This window comes from Nomascus leucogenys, chromosome 5, assembly GCF_006542625.1.
Source record: "Nomascus leucogenys isolate Asia chromosome 5, Asia_NLE_v1, whole genome shotgun sequence".
Lineage (NCBI taxonomy): Eukaryota > Metazoa > Chordata > Mammalia > Primates > Hylobatidae > Nomascus > Nomascus leucogenys.
This window is the reverse complement of record NC_044385.1, coordinates 128,933,232-128,955,122: the sequence shown is the minus strand read 5'-3', so window position 1 is coordinate 128,955,122 and position 21,891 is coordinate 128,933,232. Positions and strand designations below refer to the sequence as shown.

The following is a 21,891-nucleotide window of genomic DNA, read 5'->3' as shown; positions in this document are numbered from 1 at the left end:
GAGACACAGGGGAGGAGGGAGCAACTCACCTGACATCACTCAGTCAGTAGACACCTAGGATGGCAACTGTGGTTTACCCTTCATGGCAATGCTGATCCTTTGCCTGGCCCAGGGTGGCTTGACCTTTGCACTGTAGACATTCTGAGCCGGGTAATTCTTTGCTCTGCGGGGCTGTCCTGTGCATCGTAGGAGGTTTTGCAGCAACCTCTACGCACTAGATCCCAGGAGCATCCCATCCCCTATTGCGATAACTAAAAATGTCTCCCCCAAATTGCTGAATGTCCCCTTGGCAAGAGGGGAGGACTCCCCCTTGAGAACAACAGCCCAAGAGAGCCAGATTCTGTAGGAAAAAGGGCAGTGCCCATCCTGACGGAGAGAGGCGAGTGACAGCACATGAATAGCCTCCTTATTGAGCCTTTGATTCAATCTTGTATCTTCTGACTCCAAATCTGGCCCACTTTCCATTATGTAGGCTTCTTGGGATCAATTGTTCCATTGTTCTACTTGTTAGAAAGTTCTTTCCTGTTGAGCCCAAATCTGCTTCCCAGTAACTGACTTCATCAGCGTGCCCTCCGAAGCCATGCAGGAGGACTAATCCTTTTCATGGGCTGCACTTCAACTATTTGAAAACAACTTGTGTGTCCCTGCCCTGTTCTCTCCCTGCCCTGTCCCCCGCCAATCCCTCCCTGAAACTTTGGAGTCTTCCCATGGCTGCTTGGGCACTCAGAGGTTCACTCAATAACAAATTCAGCAACTACAATGCCTACTATGTGCCAGGTGCTACTATATGTCAGGGAACAATTCTCAGTCAGGGAATTCAAACTTCTTGGTTCCCTCTCACACCTGCAAACAAGAATTGCCAGAGCCTGGAGTTCATGCATGTTAAAGCTTCCAGGCAGTTTAGACATAGCCTCTGCCTACAGATACGTCCAGCATTTAAGAGCCTTTGATCTACCGTGATCTAGCTCCAGGCAATAGAGCTCTGATGTATATCTTAAAGCAGCTATCTAAAAGATGGCTTTGAAGAACGTGTTAAAAAGGAACTCTTTTTAAAATTATTTATTTATTTATTTTTATTATACTTTAATTTCTGGGGTACACATGCAGAATGTGCAGGTTTGTTACATAGGTATACACGTGCCATGGTGGTTTGTTGCACCCATCAACCCATCATCTACATTAGGTATTTCTCCTAATGCTCTCCCTCCCCTAGTCCCGCGTCCCCCGACAAGCCCTGGTGTGTGATGTTCCCCTCCCTGTGTCCATGTGTTATTGTTCAACTCCCACTTATGAGTGAGAACATGGGGTGCTTGGTTTTCTGTTCCTGTGTTATTTTGCCGAGAATGATGGTTTCCAGCTTCATCCAAGTCCCTGCAAAGGACATGAACTCATCCTAAAAAGGAACTCTTAATAGGATGCTAGGTTAAAGAGGTACATGTTTCTATCAAGTCACATTTTCAGTAAAATAGCTTTTAAAAAGTTTATACAAAAAAAAAGCCTAGAAGTTGATACAAAAAAAAATTAGTGAGGTTTCTTTCTCTAGATAGCAGAATTAAAGGAGATCAACATTTTTTCCTTTGTCCTTTGCTTCATTTTAAAGCTTGTAGAATGAATGCATATGTGTCTCTATGTGTGTGTCTATATGTATATAAATATACACACATATATTCACATACATTGCAATCAGTTTTTAAAAGGTTTTTGTAAAATTGTACTTATGACTATCTTTTTGCTGTTTCTCATAGGGACTGATGACCCCTGGAAGAAATAAGTCACAGAGATGTAGAATGCAATCATAGAACTAGATGCATTTGGGGAATAAGAAAGCATTAGAACAATAGAGCTGGAACAAATGCCGGCTCATCCCCCATCATTTAAGAAAGTGGGAAAGGCGATTTACATAGGACCACAGCACATCTAGATGAACATCCTGAGTGAAAAGAAACTGACATAAGGAACACAAAATAGTGACACCAGAGAAACGAGTACCAAGGGTGGGTACAAAAACAAAAATGGGCTTTATATCTACTCAAGTTAAAACACCATTCATCCAACTCCCTGGCTGAATGTAGCCTATCACAAGTGATTCTTTAATTCCCATTTGTCTGAGGCTTTACTTTACATGACCTATATTCTATTTTAAGGGTTTCTGAGCTTCACAAATGAGCACATGATTTTCCTCCTTCCCTTTTGACTATCACTTATTTCAATTAAATAAATCACAATGGCTTACTTTTTCTTGGAAGAGTTTTTCTGATTTCCTCTTCCCTCTGCTCTTTCTAAATCCCCCGAATTCAAACGTTAAGCCTTTCACTCCTGTCCCTTCTCATGGATAGACGTTCTCCTTTCTTCCTCCCAAAAGCATTCCCTTCCTCTTGGTAGATCCTTGTGTTCTTTCTGGCTGCCTGGATACGGGTCCTAGGCAGAGGCTGGGTGGGCATGCCCTCCCTGTGGCTACTGGAATTTGGCAAATGAGCACAAAATTTGCAAGTCTGTGCAACTGTCCACCACCCACTTCTTTGAAAAGTGAACTGGATGTCTAACGTTTCCAACCACATCACAGCAACTGGATGCCACAGGGGCAGCCTCTGTTCTATTCCAGTGATATTCCTGAAACTTTTGAAGGGAATTCCATTTAATGTTGCTAGGACTGTGCGTGCATGTGTGTGTGTGTGTGTGTGTGTGTGAGAGAGAGAGAGAGAGAGAGAGAGAAAGAGAGAGAATTCTAGCAAAGTAATGTCTCTATCAGGACTGGTAGATAATGCTACCCTAAATAACTTGGGCTTCCACTGGCTGGCTTTTGTTCATAAAATGCTAATCCTTTCAGGTGTAGACCTATATAAAACATTGGGGATTAAAGAGTGCACAGAAGCCTCAAATCTCTTCTGCTGCATAAGGTAAAGATATGTGTAACAATTCAAAATTATTTTGGGCATACTAACAAGGAGTCATTTCTAATTCTTTATTAAGTACGAACATGTGATGTAGATCATAGATGTGCTGAACTAATAACAGTCAGTCAGTAGATTACAGTCGTTCTTTTGTAGATTGCTTTTCAATGCACAGCTATCTTTGGGAAAAATTAATTTATCATGTCTACAGTGATGGGGAGGTTATCATTTCATTGCACAAGGAACACTGTCCTGGTATTTGACTGAAAATAGTTCTTTTCTTGCATGTAAAATGAAGATGTCTTGGATTTAGTGTGCAGGGTCCCATGGTGACAGGTTGAAATTCCGTATACAATGTCACACTATGTGTCTCCTCTGTAACTTTGAAGACAATAACAACAGTTGATATTGTATGTGCAGGAGGCTTTGCACGGGCGACCCCTCTTAATTCCCACAACCATAGAATGAAGCAGGTGTCACCATCATCTACATTATTTACTTGGATTGTACATGGCACAGCCAAGAGTCAAAGGCAGGCACGTTTCTCACCACAGCGCTGAGACGTCTACATTGCGGACCCTCCAGGTACTTTCTAACACCCAGTCTGCTATTTCCTAGGGGGAACAATTCACTTCCTGCAGTTGTGAGAAAGTTGGAAAGAAGGAGCAAGTGAGCACCTGTAAGAGAAACAAATTCTCCTGTGAATCAGAGCCTGGTAGAGCATTCTCGGCTGGCTTGGTGAGCTGGAAAATTGTATCAAATAGTTGATGATCTGATTCTAGAGTCAATGAAAATGCCACATTACTTACACCACAATCTCATTGCTTTGAAATCTGTTGTGTAGACATGTGTGGGGCACGCAGCCTCTCCCAGGTGTAGACAGAATTACCCACATGGTGGGGGCCTGGCGCTCTGTCTTATGCTTTGTTCCCTGAGGGCAATTTCGTGCCTGCACGACTGGATTTAGTGCTGGTCTTGGGTGAGCTAGTCAGTTGTGGTGTGACTGGCGTTTCCAGCTTCCATCCTCAGTTGGATGGAACCTCAATGTGATGGGCAGCAACTCGTGTGTGTGAGGAATAAACCCAGGACAGTAAACGCAGATGAGAACCATTTACATTTTGTAAAAGGGACCACAAAATGTCACTCTGACAGCGTAGACTTCAGATACACAAAACATGATGAGACGTTTCAGGACAAAGCGGCGTGGAAAACCAAGTCAGAACCAAGGCAACGCGGGCTGCATCCTGCCTGCTGAGTAAGAATGGAGACTGCAGCTGGATGGCCCATCCTGGCTCTGACTCCTGGCATCGTCCCTGGCCAGCTGCGCCTGGTCTTGCGCTGGTTTTTAATCTCTCTGAGCCTGAATTTCTCTCATCTGAGGCAAGGCGTCATGCCAGTGTCTACCTCATAGGGTTTTTGTGAGGATTCAATGAATACACACCAAGCCCTTCAAGAACTCACAACAATGTGAGAATTCCTCCAGCAACGTCAGGCATCGTTATCTTGAGACCAATCAATGATCCCAATATCTAGGTGTCTTGTTCTGGACCAGGTACCATTTCCTGCACTTTAATAATCACGTTCACTCTTCCGTTTCTCAGGGCAGCCTTAGGAGGTAGGCGGATATTGGGATCGCCTTTTCGCTGATGAGGAAATGCGCTCTGAGGGACTGAGTGCGTTGCCCAGTGTTGGAGCGGGAGCCAAGGCGAGCTCCTGGCCCCGGCCCAGTGCTTTCTACTGTCTTGCAATAGAGCCTCGGAGGAAAGCAGAGTAGCCTTGTGTTTGCTCCAAATCCCAGCTTCTCATCCATGATGTCATTAACCCCAGAATCCACACGTACCCCCAGTGGTATGCAAGTCTGGATAGATTTTAGGATTCAGGTCCGAAAGTTATTAGAGATACAGTATAGAGTCCCAGAACTTAGTGATGGGCTGCAATATTTGGAGTGGGGAGGACGATGGCAAAGAATAACTTTTCAAAAGAACAAAAACTTGCTCTAGGCCCCTGAGCAACATAAAACTGGTTTTCAGGCCAAAGCTGCTGTTTTTGCATTTCTTCACGCACATAGGTTCACTAATATGTAATGGTTTCTCCGCATCTTGCTCAGCAAAGCCAGGGTAACAGCTCCTTGGGTGGCTGCTTTGCTCACTCAGGGAACTAAGCTGAAAAGCAGGCGTTCTTTTCAGCTCAGATAAGCTACACCTTTCGGAGCTCTTCGGGAATGTCTTGGGCCGAGCGACTCCGGCCTTGTCCAGCTCTTTCCTCTCAGCAGGCTCGGGCTATGGACGTGTGTCTGAGCTCCGCGCAGCAGCCCGGGCGCCAGAGGGAAGGACTCAGCTCCCCGGGTGGCTGGTTAGAGGCCGAGAAGAAGGCGGCTCCGCAGAAAGACAGCACCGGGGGAGTCCTAGAAGGTAACCTCCTTCTTCATCACTTCAACAGTTTTCCTCAGTTGCTTTCCTGGCGATGACATTTTCAAGTAAATTTCAGTGACAAGAATTTCCATTTCCTTTTAACATTAGATTTTTTACTATAATGAAGCTTAGCAGAAAAATGTTTTGCAAGCATAAACATAATTTCTGTTTTCTCATTATTTACTTATTGAAAGTAATTCCTGTTTTTTCGTTATTTACTTATCAAAGTTCACACATTTGTTTTTACTGTATGTATAGATCTAAGCTTGCTGTATTTTTGTAACAAGAACTTAAAAAGAAGAAAAAAAAATCTAGGTTCATTTCTGCTTTTCACCAAAATACATTCTTGGCAGCTTTGTCATACAGTGAATCTTTATAAATCAAACTGTATTTCCCCATTAGGACAATGTAACAGTTTAGGGTTACATTTCTGGGCATGGATTCAGTGTAAATAAATAATAGACATAACAAATGATCTAATAAAAGCCAAGACGCAGCATTTACAGTGTTTATAATTAAAGGTAGTAAAAATATATCCCAACTTTAATAAATGAGAATGTTGTCTATTTTTACTGAATTGTTTACATAAAAATGCAACTCTACCTTATCTGAAAATCTGATCTCTCTAAAACTGTCAGAATAGCACAGAGAGAATAAATGAAAATATTTCAGGCACAAAAACATACATTTCTTTATCATTGTAGAACCTCACAGGGTCTTATGAGAGAATATGTGTATGTCTATGTTTCCTTACAATGTTGATTGGAAAAGTGTAGCTGTCAAGCTTAGTATTTGTCAGTTTATTTACCTGTGAAATGATGAGCCATTCAAAATCAGCCTACTTACTCTTCCTAGTCTCTAGAGAAAAATAAGTCCCCAGATGGTGACATATGGAAGGAGGGACAGGCATGGCCTGGATGAGAGTGGGGCAGGACAGGGAAGCTGGCAGGGGCTGGTGCAGGTCCCTGATGCTCTGAGCCACCACCCAGCGGTGTGCTGGAGATGGTTTGTACTGGCACCTGAATTTCAGCAATTTTTGTAGCTGGTTGTTATATATAACCATCATTCAACTTTAAGTTAGAATCTTATGATTAAATAGATTATATTAAAGACAAAGATATATTAAAAGCGAAGTTGATAAATACTCAAAACTCATCATCGATTATTCTATTACCTCTTCCTAATATCTATGCCCTCAAGGTTAATCGTGTCTGTGGTGTCTGTACGGTAGGAACACTACACAGTGGCGAGGTACTGCACGTCTTTCCCCAGCGATGTCATGCTGCTTCTCTGAAATCGGCACGGTGGGAGTATTTACTCCAGAGCAATCGTCAAACACTGTCAATCACCTCTTGCTGAACTAGTTATGAAACATTAATCACTCTATTCTTCGGCCTTCCTCCTGCGTCTAAACCAGAATTCAGAGCCAGTCTCTCAGCCCTGTGGTAGGAGCTGGGGTTCTGTTAGATGTCAGTGGCTTCCCAAAAGAGGTGGGGAAAGCTACAGTGCTCCCTCCTTTCCCTACAATCTCCCTACAGCCTCCTACCAGGGCAGGTGACTGCAAAGGACAAGGTCTCAGGACTGAATTGGTTACCTTTATTAGAGGGGTCTTGCAGGTTCGCTGAGGTCCCAGGTTTCTGGAAGCTCGCCTTTTTTGTCAGGGCAGAGAATTCTCCTTCAAAGTGGTAGAAAATACTAAATCAAAGTCACAGGCTAAAACAGCACTCTGAAGAGCTGAAGGCACCCATGATGCTAATTTACAAATGAGTCACTTCATTCACCTTTTTTTTTTTAGTGTGCTGCACACTGATGCTTTTGTAATATACAACAAAAATGAATTTCTAGAGAAATTAAATGAAAATATATAGAGACACATAAAATACAAGCTCCAGGTTTTGTTTGTAGTTAGATTCAACAGGCATTGTCAAATGGTTGTGACTATTTTTAAAGGCTCACTCCAAATCCCTCTACTTACTGTGGAGCTGTTACCAGCCTTTGCAGAGCAGTGGCATGGAACTCTTCCAGTACGTATGGAATGAGTGAGACCTGAAACACCCCAAGGCCCTGCCCTCGACCTGAGGGATGCCCTGCTGACCAGGTTTCTTCCAAGACCCACTTCCCTTTGCCTCGTATTCACCTCCTCCTGCCTTCCACCCTGAGTGCCTATTTCAGATTAAAACACTTCCAATGTTCACCGGCTGCCCCTTCTACCTTTGTCCAAAGCCCATATTTTACCCCTGGTTAAACATTTTACAGTCATATCCCAGGCCACAAAGGCAGGTTTCATGCAAACAAAACTGAACTTCCTCCCCGCTACTCTCCGCACTGTTAATTCTTTCCCACCACTGGGACCAACACCTTTTTCTCTGCTCCTGATCCTTCTTCCACACACTTTGCCTCACTGCTCTTTTATTCCTAAACACTCTAGAAAACCTGCAAACACTTGTGATCCCTTGATGTCAGCCCGATCAGGTGCTCTTTTCCTCTCATTTTATGTGCCATTTGAGAGCTGCTAGCGTGGGTCATGGGTTTAAAGGAGTATTTAAAGCAATAGTAACTTAATAGCCAGAGCTCAGCTGACATCCTCCCCCAGGGCTGTGGGGCTGGCTGGGCCTCTACCTTTTGAGTAGCAATTGTAGGAAAGATTGAAGGAACATGCTCCAGCCAACATGTGGGAATGCTACTTCACTTCAAGACCTAAAAATAGGCAGGTCTGGCCGGGTGTGGTGGCTCACGCCTGTAATCCCAGTGCTTTGGGAGGCTAGGGTGAGTGGATCACGAGGTCAGGAGTTTGAGACCAGCCTGACCAACATGGTGAAACCCCGTGTCTACTAAAAATACAAAAATTAGCTGGGCGTGGTGGCGCACGCCTGTAATCCCAGTTACTCAGGAGGCTGAGGCAGGAGAATCGCTTGAACCCGGGAAGCAGAGGTTGCGGTGAGCTGAGATTGCACCACTGTACTCTAGCCTGGGCAACAGAGTGAGACTCTGTCTCAAAAAGAAAAAAAAAAGGCAGGTTTGTGTTTACCTAGTTCCTCTGTATCCAGACAGCTCATTTGTGCAATTTTGCTGGTAAGTTCACCATTTTTCCATCAGCAAAATGTAGGGTGGGGACCGATCCACACACCTTCTGTCCTCCCCTAAATAAAGAAAAGGTCCAGAGCATTCTTTGGCATTTTGTCATCTGATAAAACTGTCACATCCAAATTTCATGTCCCCATCACCCCATATAATTCAATTTTGTGCCAATCTGCAGCCGTTCTCCTTGATAGCATCATCCCCTCTGTTTATGGAAAGGTCGTTCAATCTAATGCCATCTTAGCAATTACACCAAGTGTGTCTTTGCACTGGATTTGAACAAATCATGAACTCCGTTTTATTTTTCTGCTTCACAGAATCCAACAAGATAGAACTATCTCTTCATAGCCTCCAGAAATTTGTTCCTACAAATTACGCCAGCTACACTCAGGAGCATTATCGGTTTGCAGGAAAGGAGATTGTCATCCAAGAATCCATAGAGAGTTACGGAGCGGTGGTGTGGCCAGGGGTGAGAGAACTGTCACGTTTGTGATGTCAGGATTTCTGGAGATAACAAGTCCGTACTTCCGAGTTGCCTTGGACAATTTGTCAAGTTCCTTCATATCCAGTGCTTCTCAATTTGAGGTTCAGTTGCTCGCCCCCGGAGGGTGTTGGTGGTGTGCTTGGGATCAGCAAAAACAGTGTTTCTTTCAGAAACACTGGTTTTGCTTTAAGCTCTGTTTCTTGAAACATTATTTTTATATTAAATAAACTCAGCTATATGAGGAATTGAATGCAAAACTTGTATAAATTGTTAAGAAAAAACCCAGGGATTTAGAGTTCAGATTTTGCAGTGGGCATCTCCGAGCCATGCCCATCGACCCTCAGCCATTCATCTCCCTCTCTCTCTTTTTTTCTTTTGAGATGGAGTCTCACTCTGTTGCCCAGGCTGGAGTGCAGTGACATGATCTTGGCTCACTGCAACCTCCACCTCCTGGGTTCATGCAATTCTCCTGCCTCAGCCTCCCGAGTAGCTGGGACTACAGGTGTGCACCACCACGCCCAGCTAATTTTTGTATTTTTAGTAGAGATAGGGTTTCACCATATTGGCCAGGCTGGTCTTGAACTCCCGACCTCAAGTGATCTGCCCACCTCGGCCTCCCAAAGTGTTGGGATTACAAGCGTGAACCACCACGCCCGGCCGGCCAGCCATTCATCTCTTTTCCACGGGGGCTGTGTCGGTAGGGATGTTTAGGAAGCATGACTTCGTGGCATGTCACTCCTGCCACAGCCCTGAGAGGATGGTGCTGAAATGGGGGAAGTCCTCTGGATTTTGAGTCAGAAAAGCTGCCATTTCAGGGCTGGGTAGTCACAAATGTTCACCTCACCTCTGTTTGCCTTCATTTCCATATTTAAAACCCAGGGTGGTAGTAATGTCTGCAGCGCTCCTGACATGGTTGTCAGAATTGTGAGAATTAATTTCAGGTTGCGAGATTAAATGAAGTCCTAGCGTAAGCTCACATGAGCTGTCCTCATTAAAGTAATATTCTTTCCACCTTTCAGCTGAGGAAACAGGAACGCAGGCCAGTCTGCTGGCGTGGTAAAGCTCCCGACTGGGGTGCAGGGCAGAGCCAAGATGGACAGTGGCCCTCAGAGCCAGCGTGGTTGCTTTTCCCACTGCAGATGTTGTCAGTGATTAGAAAGGCTCCAGATCAGAAGTTCTCAATCTGCAGTCTTGTTAAAATGCGGATTCTGATTCAGGAGGTCTTACACATTCCGGGGTGATGCATATCTGCTGGGCCAGGGCCCCCACATTGAGTAGTCCTGGTTAGTGGTTCCACGGGGCTCCCTCGGGTCATCTGGCGATGGCACAGGATGGGGAGAAGGGTAGCCAAAGGGCTTCAGGCTCTCAGGTGTCGACCTTCAGTCACTCCCAAACACGGAGCTCTATTTTCACACCTTATGCACATAATTTCCTTCCACCAGAGGCTTTTCTTTGCCTTAAAAACAAGTTTGAAAATCACCAAACTATTCACAGCTTCCTACTGTAACACATTCGGCAAATAGACGACAGCAGTGGTGTAGTGAGAAAGTGGTATAGTAAGAGATCAGAGGCTGGGCATTTGGCTTATGCCTGTAATCCCAGCACTTTCGGAAGCCGAAGCAAGAGGATCGCTTGAGCTCAGGAGTTTGAGACCAGCCTGGGCAACACAGTGAGACTCCGTCTCCCTTTTAAAATAATAATAATAAAAAAAAGGGATCAGAAATTGAAAAAAGAATATTTGTCCACCTGACTGTTTTGTTCTGAACAAGGTATCACTCATGCACCAAACACTAGCCTCTCACGAAACCTGCTTCCTGAAAGCTGCACAAGAAGGGTGTCTAGAGCGGGATGGCACCCTTTTCCTGTGCGACTTCAGGTGCAACTCTGTGAAAAGATCTCTTCAGAGTTTGCTAACAGGACTAGGGGCTGGGGGGAGTGTTTGCAATGTCAAAAGACATAGCTGTCCCCGAGAAAAGCTTTGTCTCCAGATGACACCCTGGGGCCAGCCCCTCTCAGGGCAGGGCACCAGGAAGGACCCCTGCAGGCATCTCCAGGAAGTTCCTCAGAGCTGCCCTCTGAATGGCTCTAGGTGACACTCTTTTCCTGATATTGACCCCCTCCTCCCAGCCCCCAGAGCGAATACTTCTCTTCTCTCCTTAAGGACCAAAGAACTCCTTTCTTCAAAACTTTCCCTTCTAATCTCTGGAGCTCCCTGCAGTGTGCTGCAGTTGGTGCTATTTACGTCACACCCATGTTGCTATTTCACCCACCGCCCTGGCCTTCCACACCAGCTGGCTTCTCCCCAGCCCCATGAAGTCAGCCCTGACTCCTCGGCGGCTCTGTGGTGACCCCTCTCCCCTCAACCTGCTGTCTGCCTCCTCTACAGCACTTACCTCCCCAGAATTCAGTTTGTAATTGGCTGACATGGCCCCTAAGCCCCACCACTGAGTTCCCAGACAGTAGAGGTGACTGCGTCATATTCATCTTTGCCAGTGGCAGTTCAACATGAACAGATGAGGATGAAATGGAGTGATGTACAGGGTCAGGTTGGCTACTAAACCTACCACTCATAATCCTAAGAGTGACACGTCTCCAATCATCCTGGCTGTCCCCACTCCAAACTGGGCCCCAAATAGAAAGTAGAGTCCAGAGGAAGATGGGGGCATATCTTTAGCTAGGGCCTAAATGTATAAGTAAATTATAGAGTTCATTGATTTTTAAATCTCAGTGTTCACATTCCTCACTCTGGGCTATTTATACTCAAATTTAAGTAACTTTTTGTCATTTCTTCTCATAACTCTTCCTAATCTCTCCAATCCAGGGCACTGCTAGTTGATGCCTCATTGCCATACATGAAAACACCTCAGCAATCAATGCAAATCAAATACCCTTTACTCTTTGTGGGAAGGTTAGAGGAAGGTGGAGGCAGAAGAGAATGAATAAAGAAAAAAGGGATGTTTGATTTCCTGTATAAAAAACTAACAATATTTGTTGATATATGAAACATTAAAAAATATCTCCTTGCTACTACTCAAAGTGGGCCCATGCGCCAGCAGATCAGCATCATGTCAGGGCTTGTTTAGACGTGCAGGATCTTGAGCCCCACTCTCGACCTACTGAATGAGGATCTGCATCCTTAACAAGCTATCCAGGGGATCTGTTTGCACACTGAAGTCTGAGAAGCAGTTTCTGAACAGTCTGTTTCTTAGACTAACCACTTCAATAAAAGTCACTAACCCGTTGTTCAATACGGCAAAGCGCTCGCCAACCTGAATTTTGGTAAAGGAGCCAGGAAAGAGGTGTTCAAGTTTATAAAATGACATTTTAAAAAATTATTTCTATAATTAAGAAAACTCTCTTACAAGAAAGAATTCTAACGTAAAACAACATTCTTAAAGCAGTTGGAGACCCAACATGATTAAACCAGTGGAAGAAGTTGCTGTTTTTTTAGCTCAACATTGCCCTGATTTGAAAGAGCTAAGCTGATCTACTGTTCTTCCTATTCTTTGGAGATTTAGGAGGCAGTTTAACAAATCTTTTTCCCCAGTTCCTTAGATGCAATTTATTATAACTTCTTTATTTCAGAGGTCTAAATATGGCATTGAGTGTACATTTGGGTTCTTATGAATATAAACTGAACATATGTAATAACATGTCTTTTAGTATTTAAATTTGGGTGCCAGAAAGGGTTGCTACTGGCTTCCAATGTTCCAATGCCCACATGAAAAGTTATAATTATTTTTTAGGCTACGGCTTTGTGTCAATATTTGGAGGAACATGCCGAGGAACTGAATTTCCAAGATGCAAAAATACTTGAAATTGGTGCTGGACCAGGCCTTGTTTCCATTGTGGCCAGTATTTTAGGTTTGTTTATTTATTCCTGACCTAGTATCCAGACCTTTACTGTAGCAACAATAGCAAGTGCTTACTCTATGACAGGCTGTGGTTTAGGTGCCTGGCCCTGACTTCACTCAGTGACTCTCCCCAGAATGTCATGCGGCAGGAATTACTGCTGTTATCCACAGAGATAATTGAGTCTCGGAGAGGTTAATAAACTCCAATCAACCAGTTTCCATGGGACGAGGTTGAGTCCAGAGGCATGACTCTGAATCTCTGTTGTCAATCCCAGGGGTGGGGTGAGGTGGGGGAGCTACTGACATCAGGTGGTTGGAGGCCAGGGAGGCTGCTCATCATCTTACAGTGCACAGGACAAGACCACCCACAAGAAAGAATGAGCCAGCCCACATTAGGTCAAACATGTCCAGCCCACCCACCAATAGAGCCAAGGCTAAGGAATCCAGTTGTTTCTTGTGTTTCTCCCTGGGTATATGTACACTGTGGCTGCCCAGATGTTTCCAGGTCATTGTTGCAATTTTTCTTTTCCTCTTAGGAGCTCAAGTCACAGCAACAGATTTGCCTGATGTCCTGGGAAACCTTCAATACAATCTTTTAAAAAACACACGACAACGTACAGCACATCTGCCTGAAGTGAGAGAACTGGTATGGGGGGAAGACCTGGACAAAAACTTTCCCAAGTCAGCTTTTTACTACGATTACGTCCTAGCCTCGGATGTGGTCTACCATCACTACTTCCTGGACAAGCTGCTTGCCACCATGGTGTACCTTTCCCAGCCAGGGACGGTGCTGCTTTGGGCAAACAAATTCAGGTTCAGCACCGACTATGAATTTTTAGATAAATTCAAGCAAGTTTTTGACACAACACTGTTGGCTGAATATCCAGAGTCATCAGTCAAACTTTTTAAGGGGATACTAAAATGGGACTAAATCCAACAAAATGCCTTTCGCAAGGTTAGTGTGTCTTTCGAGCAGTGTGTTAGAAATTGCTTTGGTAATAAAGACTTCTTTTATAGGATTGAGAAGGTAGTGCATAGAAACAACTTGTATATTGGAACAAATGTAACAATACTGCAGAAACTTTCTAATTTCGAAGATAAGATTATCTGGTTAATCTAAATATCTAAAAAGAACAACATAAAACCATGAAAGTAGCTTTGTTGGATCCAAAGAAGTTACATGTTTAATAACTCTTACATGGATAAATTAATAAGTGCATTTCTTCCCTATTTCTGCTATAGAGCATATGTTTAAACTTGACAATATAGTCTTGTCACATGCTTTTTGAAACTGGGCTTCACAGAGCCACTATATCTTAGTTTGAAGAATCTACTTTTGCAGATTTTTAACTGCAGCAAAAAGAGGATATTGAATGATAGAAAACAGTTAATAGGCTTAAAGTTGATTAAAAGTGAAAAAACTGTCGGAATGAGAACAATGTTGTCTTAAGAACTTCTTAATTTACAAAGACTCTCCCTCTGTGTCAATTATCTTAATAATTTCTAGTTAATTTCTGTATTGTCTGCTTCTTTCACAATATTTTAGGCTCTCCAGTCACATACTGTTCTACATTATATATATATATATATATATATATATATATAACTGTTTTTTTTTTTTTTGCTTTTACAACCATTTATGAAAAGGTAAGAACCTTCTTAGCCTGCCCAAACAGGCCTTGAGTTAGATTTGGTTCACAGCTCATAGTTTACCAACCGCTGGAACTGCAGGCAATCCACAGTGAAATTATTGGAATTTGTAAGAGTTTAGCAGGGTTGCCAAATGTCAATAGTGAAAACTCAATCTTATTTGTAAATTCTAACTACAAATAGTTAGAAAGTGAAATTTAAATGAAGATACCACTTACAATTGCAATATTGAAGACTTAGGAATCAATCTAACAAAAGATGGGCAAGAAATTGATGCAAATGTATCTAGCATTACTGAGACAAATTAAAACTAACGTAAGTAAATGGGGAGACACCAAGTTTGTGCATTGGAAGACACTGTAAATATGTCAGTTTTCTCCAAATTGATCAACAGTTACGTGAAATCATTGTAAAAATCCCAATATACTTTCCTGTGGAATTTGTCAAGCTAAGTCTAAAATCATGTGAAAATAAAAAGGCCAAGAAGAATCAAGATGCTCCTGAAGAACCTGGTGGGAAGATAGGCTTCATAAGAAGTAGTACTTTGCTGGGTGCAGTGGCTCACGCCTGTAGTCCCAGCACTTTGGGAGGCCGAGGCGAGCGGATCACGAGGTCAGGAGATTGAGACCATCCTGTGAATGGTGAAATCCTGACTCTACTAAAAATACAAAAAATTAGCCGGGTGTGGTGGCGGGCGCCTGTCGTGTAGTCCCAGCTACTAGGGAGGCTGAGGCGGGAGAATGGCATGAACCCGGGAGGCGGAGCTTGCAGTGAGCCGAGATCTCGCCACTGCACTCCAGCCTGGGCAACAGAGCGAGACTCCGTCTCAAAAAAAAAAAAAAAAAAGTAGTACTTTAAAGAGGCAATAATTGAGACAGCAATTAGTATGATTTGCTAATAATACATATGGGTATTTCTTAAAGTGGTCTTTAAATCTGCCTGTAAAACAAGAAGTATCTGTAAGTTTAAGGAACAAATGGGCATTCTAGTCATAATTCCAAAGATTTGTCTCTGTTTTCTCCTTTATTGATATTGCCTTCTGAGAGTGAGTCTCTCAGGTAAATTTGGTGATGTTTTTAAATACTCTTCAATTCCTCTTGATGGTGATTAAGGTTCTTCTTTTAAAATAAACAATAGTGGATTCATCAACAGCAAGATCTACCTCATACAAACCTGTTTCCAAGATTTTAAGGCTGTTTTTTAAAAAGGAAATGGTGTTTCCCCCTACTCCCACATATAAATATATATATATATATGTTTATATATATATATATATGGTGCTAAAGAAGTTGCCTTTCTCTCAAGCAAAAGGGAGGAAAAGTGAACATTCCTTTTGCAATGTCCTCCCTTAGGATATAAAACTTACAAGATCAGAACCCCCAAAGCAGAAGAAAAGTTGTAGGAAAACGCAGCATGTCTTCTACATCTGGATACTGTGTGGAAAGCACAGGGTGTCTGCCTGGTGACTCCCAATTATTCCAGCCAATTTTACTTGCAGCTGCTTCTGTGTCTTGTGTGAGCAAGGCCAGGCAAGTCACTCAATCTGGAAAATGTTGCTTTGTTAGTATGAAGCCCAGTAAGCAAGTCAGTTGATTTCAGCATAAAAATAGATATATACATCAATGGAACAGAGTCCAGAAATAGACTCACACATATATGGTTAACTGATTTTTGACAAAGGTGCCAAAGTAATTCAATGGGAAAACATAGCTTTTTAGATTAGTGGTGTTCAAATTGTATACACACACACACATACACACACACGACCTTGACCCTTCTCATACTATACACAAAAATTAAATTGAAATGGATCACAGACCTAAATAGAAGAACTAAAGCTATAACAACTGTAAAACTTCTATAAGGAAACATAGGGTAAAACCTTTGTTACCTTAAGTTAGACAAAGATATCTTAGAGATGATACCAAAAGTACAACCTGTAAATGAAAAAAATGCTGAGTTGGTCCTTATGAAAATTAAAAAGTTTTGCTCTTCAAAAGACTATTATACACACTGGGACAGGTGCAGTGGCACGTGCCTGTAGTACCAGCTCCTCAGAAGGCCGAGCAGGAGGATAACTTGAATCCCGGAATCTAGCTTGGGCAACATAGCAAGAAACACACTGGGAGAAAATATTTGCATAACACACATCTAAAAAACAGCTTGTATCCAAAACATATAAAAAACTCTCACAACTCAAGATAGACAATCCAACAACTGAAAAAATGGGCAAAATATCGGAACAGAAACTTTATCAAAGAAGATATACAAATGTCTACTAAGTTCATTATTTACTGGAGAAATGCAAATTAAAATGAGATACTGTAACACAACCAGTAGAATGGCCAAAGTTAAAAAGGTGATATCAAGTGTTGATGAGGATGTGCAAAGCTTGCAAGTCTCACACATTGCTAGTAGGAATGTCAAATGGTACAGTCATTTTGAAAATGGTCTGCTAGTTTCTTACAATGAAAAAAGAAACATACCATGTCTCAGCAATTTCATTCCTAGATATCTACACATTACTTGAAAAGATATGCCCATACAAGGACTTGTAAACAAATGTTCACAGCAGCACAGCAGCATTATTCCTAATAGCCTCAAATATAAACAATCCAAACATCCATCAACTGGTGAATGAACAAAATGTGGTACATCACACAACACAATATACACAGCAGCAACAGGGAATGGACAGATACACCCAAAGTGGCTGAAACTCAAGAACATTACACTAGGTGAAAGAAGACACAAAAAATTACATATTGTGATTCCATGTACATGAAGTTTCTAGAAAAACTATAGGATTAGAAAGCAGTTCACTGGCCGTCTGAAGCTAGGGGTGAGAATGGAGACTGGCTACAAATGAGCTTGAGGGAGTTCTTCCCGATGACTGGGAAGTGCTAAAAACCCAGATTGTGCTGATGGCTGCATTCCAGACATTAGACTGCACACTTGAAATGGTTAAACTTTATCATATGTTCATTACACTTCAATAAAGCTGTTAAAAAACCCATGGTTTGTCCCAAATGTTATGCAAATTTTCTTTAAAATCCCCTATCTTTCAAACATACAAGGTAGAAGAATCTATTAAGAAAATTACAGCAATGAAACTTGTTCCTTTAAATGTCTTCTTACTTTTCACATTTCCAGGGCAAAGGAATATGATCATATGCTTATTTTGTAAATGAAGTATCCTTTTAGAATGGCTGAATTGATTAGTTATCTTTTTCTTTACACTATTACAGAAAATTTTAAATAGATGAAAGTAGACTAACTGTACATTTTAAATATGTGCAGTTTATTATATGGCAACTATAGCTCAATATTCTGCTAAATAAGTATATTTCAACTCATGGAAAACAGTGGTTAATCTAAACCATTCCTTTCTCTGCTCCCATATTAATTTGAATCAAATCAGACAAATCACTCCTTTTGTAAATTCAGCTTGTATCTATACAAGATACGTAACCACAATACTATCACATCTAAAATATAATTTTATATTAAATAAGTAACATTATACATTAAAATATGCAGTGTTCAAATTTCCAATTGTCACAAGTGTCATGACATTTATTTTTGGTTTCAATCAGAACCCAATCAGGTCCAAATTTGATTAATTAGTGTGTCTCTTAAATCTGATCCTCCTTTTATCTTGGTTTTTTGTAGAATTTCCTACTACTGCATTATGCAGACTGCCATCATTAGAGTGTCCTTTAACTTGTTCCTCAATCCTCTGTTGTTTCTGTAAATTTCACATCTTAATGACTCAGGCTTGAAACCATCTAGTCCAAGCCCAGCTTAGATCTGCCAAATTCCAGACGTTACACTTATTAGTGAAAATGAATTATTGTAGACAGATGTTTTGAGGTAGCTTAACTTTTAAAATCACACATAAAATGAAATTATAAAATATGCTTTCAGTTGCTTTGTATTCTATTTGCATTTTGGTAAGACCTGGCCGATTATTCTAGAGTGAATTTGGTGTACATGACCGGGTATGCAAGCAGCCCTAGCTGCACAGTGACAGCTGGCACTGACACTGGAACTGTAGTTATACATGTTCGTCCCTCGAGAGGACTCGGCTGGAATCCATTACAAACTTGCCTGATGTTTGAAATCCTCTCACAAAAGCAGGGGTTTTAAATGAAACTAAAACAGTACACTTGCAGAACTGAGTGCAGAGGCATCTTGCAGCAAAGTGCGGGCAGGTACTGCACCATCACATCCTGACCTGGCTCTCTCAGGGTATCAGGAGGGCAGGTAGAAATTCTGCTGATTGGGATGCCCAAAAACCCTTCATGTTAGAGCGTCACTTACATCTTCCTCTTCTGGTTTCTGGGATTTTACTTAGTCAGCTTCCCTTTTTCAGTTTACCACCCATGACTATTGATAAATTTTTCTCCTTGATTTGCTATGTTCAGACTCAGACTCATGAAATTCAGTTTCTCACTTTTTTATTCCTCAAAAAATTCTCTCCGTTCAAGGTTTCCTCCCCTTCCCCTTTAGGGGAGATAGCAAGGATCCCTCTTATCTATCTCCCTATGAAGGCTTCTCTGACTTAGATCCTAAAGGGAAAGACAAAGACACATGTATTCTGAATGCTGGGTTGTTGGGAGGACAGAGAAGGAAACACAGTGGAGGCAAAGACTCAGTTAATTCAAATGAAATAATTTTTTAGTTGGAATAGACACATTGATTCAACACCACGATTTTCTTAAGGAGATTCATGGAGGTCAAGTGATTTGGCTTGTCAGTACTTGAGCCAGGATTAGACAGCAGAGACCCAGGCTAGGGCTTCCAGTCATCCAGTCCCTGCACATTTCATTAGAGCTGGGGGTGGAGGGAGAAAGGGTTTGAGATTTGTGGTGCCTAAGAAGAGAAGCAGGTGGGGCTCTTCTGGGGTAAAGAGAAGTTCTCCCAGAAAGCAGGCTAACATGAGGAAGAAAAGAAATCCCATGAGATGGCAAAACTCCTCCCAGTAACAATTGAGAACTGCCTCTTATTATTGGAAAGGGGCCACAGAACCAGTATTGGGCACATACCCTGTTACTGTCTCTATAAAAAAATAACTTTAAAAAGTTATTTTTACCTAGTTTTTTCAATTGTTTTCAGTGGGTGTGCGCAAACATCGGCTACTGTGACCAGAAACAGGAAAACTGCTTGACTTTTTGAAGTACCATCCTACTGTTTGTAAATCACATAGAAACAGTAATGATTTTACTGAGGACATCTTCTAGAGCTTACTTGGGTCCACTTGTCACCACAGAAATGCAGAATGAACCAGACAGGAAACAGGAGCTAACAAATGAATAGGCATGGCTCTGTTCCAATAAAACTTTATTTACAAAAACAGGCAGCAGTCCAGTTTGGGTTAAACGGCCAAACGTTACTGATTCCTGCTGTAGGTAGTACTTACCTGAAATAGCAAAACCTGGGTTGTAAAGCAAGGTCTGCAATTAATTTCCAACAGCCGATCAGCAGTATAACCTTGGGAAGTCATCCTGCCTGTACTGAGCTTCTCCATTCTCTTACTGGACTAAACCTCTACAAATGGGGACCTGTATGTGTGTGCAGGTGCAAGTCCATCAGTGTGTGAGAGAGAACATGCATGTAGCTTTCATGGATAGACTTTAGGCCCTAGATAGCCCAGAAGTTGTGACCAATATGCGTATACATGTATTTATGTTTCTCATAAAGGCTCTAACACTTTCATGAGATACAGCAAAAACAGTTGGGAGTGACTAAGGATTACTGGTAGTAACTTTAAGCAGCAGTAAATTTTAAGAGAACAAGATAAAAAAAATACATATGCACAATTTGCCATTAGATAAGGGATCGTAAACTTTTCAATACTACTTTTGTCTGTTTATTTGGTGGAGGAATGACGAGAGATGCATGTGTAGTAGCCAAAGATAAAAATAATAAAAAGTTAGATATGCACAAAAGTTAATCATACAAGAACTGGAAACACATTCAAATAATTGTAAGCCTATAAGAAACACTGTAAAATAGATTACCTTATGTTTAACTTTTTTTGTCTATGTATTTAATGTATTATTTCTGTTATAACCCCAAATTTTATTTATGAAAAATTAAGACCAACTTTAAGAAGCTTCAATATTCACTTTTATTATTTATAAAAAAAAAATTAAGGTACCAGAGTGCATATGGTGTACTGTGATCTTGGTTTTGCAAATTTATTCACGTGTTTTACATGATTTCAATTTTAATAAACATATCATATGTGTATCTTTACAATACCTGATAAAGATTCAGCTGTCTGGCACTTACACATGTATTCATAGAGTTCATTCTGATGCTCTGAACTTCAAGAGGATGTGAAAATGACTTGCCTGTAATTACCCCAAGATGAAGATTTATTGAAGCAGTTATGCTCCAGCAATTGCCACTCATTTGTGCTGGTTTTATTTTTTCCCCTTAATTGAATGTAAACATTTGCCAAAAAAAAAAAAAAAAAAAAATCTGGAAATGAAGTTCTGTTAGTTTTTATTCCAATAAATAATTTTAGCTACGCTTAATGTAGCTTTTTTAAGGCCTTCATACAATTGAAAAAAAATTAAAGTTGAGCATGTTAAAACCCTGTTCATTTATAAAATAAAAAATAGAACTTTACAGGTTTGCCGTTAAAAGTTACCTTCCAAAACCTATCATGCATGTCATAAGCTGCAACCCAACTCGAAGTCCTAGGTGCTGGCAGGCAGGGCACATCCCTGTGCCAGCAATGTGAGGCATTAAGAAAACACCATGATGTCAGAGGTCTAGATTTACATGTATTAAGCCACACATCAGTGAATTCTCTGATAAATACATGTCATTTTAATAATCAGTATTGGATAGTGGATGAAAACATGCATTAGACTAAAAATGCCACAAGTTTGTTTTTATATCCATTCACTATAAAACTTCCTTTTTTAAAATTTAAAGTCTTGTTTCCTATTTTAGAATACGCAATAATCAGGAGGATACATGATGGGAAGCCAGTTTTCAGTAAAAGATGCACAATGGGTCCATCCAAGTAACTTCATCAGCTACAACAAAATACAATAATATATTATTATAAAGGAAGTGACAGATTTTTAAGCTCAGTATTTAGAATAAATTCTGTATTAAATAGTTAGTAATGGTAAGGTAGTAGCATATAGAACCTTCCTTCCACCAACCATCACCCACCCATTGATCCTCCTTCCCACCAACCAACTTTTCTTACTATCAACCAACTTTCCTACCAACCAACCTGTTCTTCTCATCATTATCCCTACAAACTGTCCTTTTCCCTCTTTCCTATTACCTGTGTTCCTTTTGTCCTTCCAACTTACTTATTCCCTTCCTTCCTACCAACCTAAGTTCCTTTCATTCATTTTTTCTGAGTAACTATCAAGTCAAACACTGGGAAAACAGCACTGAATAAATTCACCTCCCACTTTCAGGAAAAACAAATAATAGGCAAATTAATAAATGAATAAACAAGTAATAAGGTATTTATCAGGTGTACGGTA

General features: G+C 41.3%; 2 protein-coding genes across 2 annotated transcripts in view; one reads left to right on the top strand and one right to left on the bottom strand.

Annotated features, from left to right (window-relative positions):
* The first annotated feature begins 4,985 nt into the window (after positions 1–4,985).
* Positions 4,986–13,925, top strand: METTL21C (methyltransferase like 21C). The gene is made up of 4 exons (XM_030812535.1): positions 4,986–5,302; positions 8,698–8,849; positions 12,611–12,728; positions 13,255–13,925. Exons 1-4 carry the CDS (start codon positions 5,113–5,115, stop codon positions 13,647–13,649), a joined length of 855 nt encoding a protein of 284 aa, XP_030668395.1. The 5' UTR covers positions 4,986–5,112; the 3' UTR covers positions 13,650–13,925.
* A 6,552-nt stretch (positions 13,926–20,477) lies between these two features.
* The window catches only part of TPP2 (tripeptidyl peptidase 2), an 81,552-nt gene continuing 80,138 nt past the window's right edge, over positions 20,478–21,891 (bottom strand). Inside the window, 1 exon segment of the mRNA XM_030812468.1 lies at positions 20,478–21,423. Within this exon segment, the coding sequence (XP_030668328.1) occupies positions 21,334–21,423 (90 nt within the window). The 3' untranslated portion in view covers positions 20,478–21,333.

Coding starts and splice junctions, on each gene's coding strand:
- METTL21C (XM_030812535.1), top strand. CDS start 5,113: ATGTCTTGGGCCGAGCGACTCCGGCCTTGTCCAGCTCTTTCCTCTCAG. Junction 8,850..12,610: donor GAGCGGTGGTGTGGCCAGGG/GTGAGAGAACTG, acceptor ATTATTTTTTAG/GCTACGGCTTTGTGTCAATA. Junction 12,729..13,254: donor CATTGTGGCCAGTATTTTAG/GTTTGTTTATTT, acceptor TTTTCCTCTTAG/GAGCTCAAGTCACAGCAACA.